This window comes from Adiantum capillus-veneris, chromosome 13, assembly GCF_014529385.1.
Source record: "Adiantum capillus-veneris isolate H3 chromosome 13, ASM1452938v2, whole genome shotgun sequence".
NCBI classification, from domain to species: domain Eukaryota; kingdom Viridiplantae; phylum Streptophyta; class Polypodiopsida; order Polypodiales; family Pteridaceae; genus Adiantum; species Adiantum capillus-veneris.
In genome coordinates, this window is record NC_140943.1 from 71,445,006 (window position 1) to 71,450,947 (window position 5,942).

A 5,942-nucleotide genomic window follows, 5' to 3' on the forward strand; every position below is an offset into this window, starting at 1 on the left:
GAAGGTCAGCCCGATGCTAATGCGGTTCGTGGAAAAGGCGTCTTTGAGCCACAAAGGAGGTTCATCCCTACCTGTTATAATTGTGGTGAACTTGGTCATATGAGCCCTTATTGTTCAAAGCTAGCAAGGATGGGAGGTGATATGTTTCCACTCCCCCAGTAGATTCCTAATAGAGCCAATGATTATGCATTGGATATACGGGGAGATCAAGGTACTAAAAAGGAAAATCAGGCCGATCAACCTCTGTTGGTCATGTGGGTATTGTGCGAGTGGAAAAGAAAGAAGCAGATATGCTGCTCTCGTAGGCAAAAGAGAGAGGGAAGGCTATGCCGCTACAGGTTCCAGCAAAAAGAAAGGGAAAGAGAAAGAGGGTGAAGATGTGAAAGCCAAGAGGAAGAGAAGACCTCGTACACGATGGAAAGGGGGGAGGGGGAACAAACCCAGCACACAATCTGAATGCCTCTCTATAGCCTAGGGATTAACCCGCACCCCTAACCACACAGGATCACACACACCAATACACAAGTTGCAAACTGCAACTGCACACATTTGCCTTTGAACGCCACTAGCTGCACATACTCACACAGAAACACCTCAGCACCACTAATCCAACATCATACCATCACCCACTATGAACACGCTCACATCGGGAGGCCATATATGCTTCGACCGCATATACAATTTTCCCGCACAATCTCTCTCCCTCCCTCTCTACTCACACACACATACTATCCGGAGCCACCTGCTACCACGGATTTACCCGTACAAGACAAGACGAAAGAGACGAGAGAACTCGAATAAGTGAACAAGACCCTAGACAACAGGATATCACAAAGGCGTATGTACAATGATGGAGGCGATCTCAATTCGGTGCAATTCGGCACCCTTCCTCGGCTAAAGGAAGCCCGCACTGGCGGCCTAACTCTCTACTTCACAGGTCCTTGTCAAAAGATGCCCGAGGCCACCCTCGTTGGCAGCCCTAATAGCACTCCTTCTGTATGTAGTCCTCGGTACTCCTTACATTGGCGAACCCCAGCTTTTGTTTACGGACATGCACTCTTGGCACCTCTTCATGCAAACTAGACCCTGTAACCCGAGAAAATCTCCACTTAGCAGTGCTTCCTTTCTCCTCTGCAGCTTTTTCTTACTGCTCATGACCCCTTCCCTCTAACGCTCATCCCCCTTTGTCTGTCTTTCGCATGCTAGAATACCCTCAGCTCATCACCTGAAACTTCTGTGGGTCACAGTTCTGATGAAGCTCCTCCCTTGGAACCTCTACATATAGTGTCCCTAATGTATCTCCTCTTCCTTGTTTGCGGCACCCTCAATCCTTCTGTAGGTCGTAACCCCAGCCCATGGCTAGCTCTCACTGCCGCCTTTCCTTGCTCATGCACTTGAAGGCTACTGTAGATGCCACCTGGCCTTGCTCTGTGTAGCTATAGGCGGGCCCTCTCCCTCCAACTCATGCTCATGGCCTCCCAATCCTGCTCGCATCCTTGCAGAGGTCCTCATTCCCCACCATCCACTCCAGTCATGGAAACTTTGTGATCTCTCCTCCCTACCATTCTTGCATGCTCACCAGCTCACAACCGTGTTTGCTGCTCTCGGCCTCTACCAGCAATCCCCGTTTCCTCCACTTGGTCACAGCCTGGCTTCACTAGTTCTCCCCATGCAGCTCTTCTATGGCCTGCTTGACATGCCCTCTCTTTCATCACTGGACAGGCCCCCCTTGTAGCTACCACCACCTGGTTTGGTCTGCAGTCCCTCCTACTGACGACTTTCCTTCCCTCTCCCCTAGGCCAGCCCTCTGGCGGCTCTGCACCCTTCCAGCCCCCGTCTCCTCCTTGGCCTATCTTGACATGGCGGGTCTCGTCTGCAACAGCCCGCCCCCATCCTCGAGTCCCCCTCATTCTGAAGGTTGGCCCCCCTTGAGTAGCACCACCTTCCCTCCCCTGGCCACACTATCCTTAGCAGCCCTTTTGGCGGCTTCAACCCCCCGGTCCCAAGTGGTGACGACTGGCTCACTTTCCTTGCATGCGCCATCCGTTGGCTTCCCCTACTGCATGGCAATCAAACCCTCATGGCCAACCCCACACCTGGCGACATTTCCTTCTCGCTCTGCTCATCTACTGCAGACGACCTCATATTTTTGTATGCTTTAAAAAATCCTTTTTGTTATTTTTTTTTTTTAACTTCTACTCATACAAGGTTCCCGTGAGGCAAACTGCTTGGTCACGATCGAGGTGAAAGTCATCTGTTTTGGTGCACACCTTCAAGCCTCCATATGGCAAGCATCCCACCATGATAGCAAGCCTCCATATGGCAAGCATCCCACCATGATAGCAACCCGTGTTCGATCATCTGTGTATAGCTTCGCATCCCTTAGAACGGTGACCCGTGCTCTTGTGCCAAGGTCAACATGGCCGCAAAAAACACATGTAGCTCCGCATAGACAATATCGGGGCATCGAGATACCTGACGAAAAAGTGATGACTACCATGACCATCACAATCTTCGATCCCGGAGAACTTGTCCACCAAATTGGCACACACGCCACTAAGTTTTCGGCTAGTAGAGCTCAAAAAAACCATCATAGACATACATATCATGAGGACACCAGCTCAACATTACACTATCATGTGTCCAAGCACCCTGTTATCACTCTATCTGCTTCTATGCATCTGCTCCTAGCTATTTCCTGGGTCGACATGACTTGGGTGCACCAACGATTTGAAGTAGCAGATTTACCTTTGGGAGAAGGTCAAACAACTTATAGTTTAAAGGAAGACCTGATTGGGAGGAAAGTAGACTGTACTTTTGGACAGTTTATGAAAGTTAAAAGGAAGTGGAATTCATAAGTGAATCCAGAGAAAGAGCCATTTGTCCTATGGTGAACGCTTGGCACAAAGGTGTGGGCATGGGAGAGGCCTACATTGATGGAGGTGCTCAAGTTTATGTGATCACACAGTAATGTGTTGAGAGACTGGGTCTCATTACATGCGAAAGCTCTGGGTTTTGGATTCAACTAGAAAACCATGCCAAAGTGAAGTGTCTAGGACTGATTAAGAATTTGGAAGTTGAAGTCTTTAACGTGAAAGGTTATAGTAAACTTTCATGTTATGCGAGCTGGCATGGGAGCTTTTCCTCTCATTTTGAGACAACCTTGGTTGAGAGCTATTGGTGTTGTACAAGATTGGGGCTAGGGCAAGAAGGGTGAAAAGAGGGTGTTTGATATGACTACCAAGCAACCTTTGGCACTAGAAGATGTGAGTGTGAAAGATGAATCTGAAGTTACTAGTGAAGACAGTTATGAAGATTCAGAAAGTAGCACTGCTTCCAGTTCCAGTGACGAGGGTGAAGTGTCATTCTTGTTGTTGGACGAGGAGAAGGGAGAAGTGGGTGAAATATTGCAAGAGTCAGGGAATACAAATGCTTCAAGCCATATAGCAACTTGAAGAGTTGATGCAGCCTAAACAGGAATTGCTTGTGAAGAAAGAGTTGATTCAAAATATGTTGAGTATTGATTTGACACAATGAGAAAGAAGGGAGTACTTGTCCAACAATGTTGGACAAGTTTCCAAATCTTTTCATTACTTCATAATCAAGAGATAAGGGGTTTTGTTGGAGATCCTGTGAAAATCGAACTAGTTGAAGGGGCAAAGCCAATACCATAGAAATTAAGAAGGATGGGTAAGGAGAAAATGAATGATTTAAAGGAAGAAGTGGATAAACTTTTGGATGCAGGGTTCATTGTTCCAGTTGATAATGTTGAATGGGTGAGCCCTATAGTGGTCACTCCAAAGAAAGATGGGCGTTGGAGATTTTGAGTTGATTACAAGCCCTTAAATGGAGTGACCAAGAAAGATCCTTACCCTTTACCTTTCATTGATCAACTTTTATATGCAGTGGCTGGATTTGAACAAAGATACAGTGTCTGTTGAAGGAGTACGAGCGGAAGTGCGACGCGAGAGAGAGTGCGAGAAGAAGAGCACGACGATATGGTGAACTCGCTCTACTGTAATGTGTAGAGCATAGTGAGTTCTTATTAGGTTTTAACAAAAGAATATGTGTACATACTTGGCGGCCCGCCCACTTACCTGGGCGAACACATTGGGCTTTATACCCCAACAATCTCCCACTTAAAGTCCAATGTGGTACTTTAAGTGCGAGAGAAGCTACTATACAAGCTAATATACAAGAGATGTAGAGAAGTGATGTACTACCCTACACCTAACTGCTTGCAAAAATGCACAAAGCTCTCTGAGGGAAGTCCTTTTGTAAGTAGATCAGCAGGATTTTCTGTGGTGTGAACTTTGACAAGCTGAAGTTGCTTATCCTCGAGCATTTCCCTGATGAAATGATACTTCACATCCACATGCTTTGTCTTTGAGTGATAAACTGGATTGCGAGCCAATTGTATAGCACTTTGACTATCACAATATAACACAGGCATCTCTTCTTTGATTCCCAAATCTGTTACTAGTCGATTAAGCCAAATTGATTCTTTGCATGCCTCTGATGCTGCAACATATTCAGCCTCTGTAGTAGACTGAGTAACACAATCTTGTAATCTAGAACGCCATGATACTGCTCCACCAGCCAATGTAAAGACATACCCTGACGTAGACCTTCGGTTGTCTAAGTCCCCTGCATAATCTAAGTCTGTAAAACACTTTACACTTGGCTCCTGACTCCCATAGCATATACGCATACTCTTTGTAGCTTTCAGGTATCTCAATATTCCTTTCACTGCCTCCCAATGTTTCTTGCCTGGGTTTGACATGTATCGACTTACTACTCCCACTGCAAATGCAATGTCTGGGCGAGTAGCAATCATTGCATACATCAAACTACCCACTGCAGACGCATATGGAATCTTATCCATTTCAGCCTGTTCTTCCTCAGACACAAGACAATCTTGTTTGCTAAGTTTCACATATGGTGGCAATGGAACACTCAGTGCCTTTCCCTTCTCCATATTGAAACATTGCAAGACCTTGTCAATATACTCTGTTTGAGATAACCAAATCAACTTCTTTGATCTGTCTCTCTCAATGCGCATACCAAGTATATGACTTGCCTCACCCATGTCTTTCATGTCAAACGATTTTTCCATCTTTGACTTCAAAGCTGAAATTTCTTCCAAGTGCTTGCCAGCAATCAACATGTCATCCACATACAAAATAAGGATCAGCCAACTACCATCCTTAGCCTTCTTTGTATATAGACAGTGATCGAACTCACTACGTTTGTAGCCTTGAGAAATCATAAACTTGTGGAATTTATGGTACCATGCCCTCGGTGATTGTTTTAAGCCATAAAGACTCTTTAACAACTGGCATACCCAATCAGCTTCCTTGCCTTTCTCAACAAACCCTTCTGGCTGCTGCATGTAAATTTCCACATCTAAATCACCATGCAAGAACGTTGTCTTGACATCCATTTGGTGCAACACCAAATCTAATATGGAAACCAATGCAAGAAAGCATCTCAATGTAGTCATCTTGACCACCGGAGAGAAGACTTCATCAAAGTCAATGCCTTGTTCTTGCTTAAAGCCCTTGGCAACAAGCCTTGCTTTGTACTTTGGTTGACTATCATGAGCGGTGATCTTATACCTGTAAACCCATTTACAAGGTAGAGCCTTTTTGCCCTGTGGTAATTTAACTAGCTTCCATGTCTTGTGTTTATACAGAGCTGTCATCTCTGACTGCATGGCCAATTGCCAATTTTCGGAGTCCTTCATTTGCACTGCTTCTTTGTAACATGAAGGCTCATTGCAATCAGTCAACATGACATAGTTCATAGATGGACCAAACCTATCAGGAGGTCGCGTGACATGTCCAGATCTACGCACAATAGGTGGCTCAGGCTCAGCCACAACCTGTGATTCCACTCTATCCTGTCCTTGCTCCTCTTGAGCCCTGACATTTTGTCTTGCA

At 45.7% G+C, this 5,942-nt stretch overlaps 1 protein-coding gene across 1 annotated transcript; it reads right to left on the reverse strand.

Moving 5' to 3' along the window:
* Window positions 1-667: 667 nt before the first annotated feature.
* On the reverse strand, window positions 668-1,948 carry LOC147444232 (uncharacterized). Its single transcript, XM_086527809.1, has one exon. The coding sequence runs from the start codon at window positions 1,908-1,910 to the stop codon at window positions 1,584-1,586; it is 327 nt and encodes a 108-aa protein (XP_086383935.1). The 5' UTR covers window positions 1,911-1,948; the 3' UTR covers window positions 668-1,583.
* Between the last annotated feature and the right edge of the window lie 3,994 nt (window positions 1,949-5,942).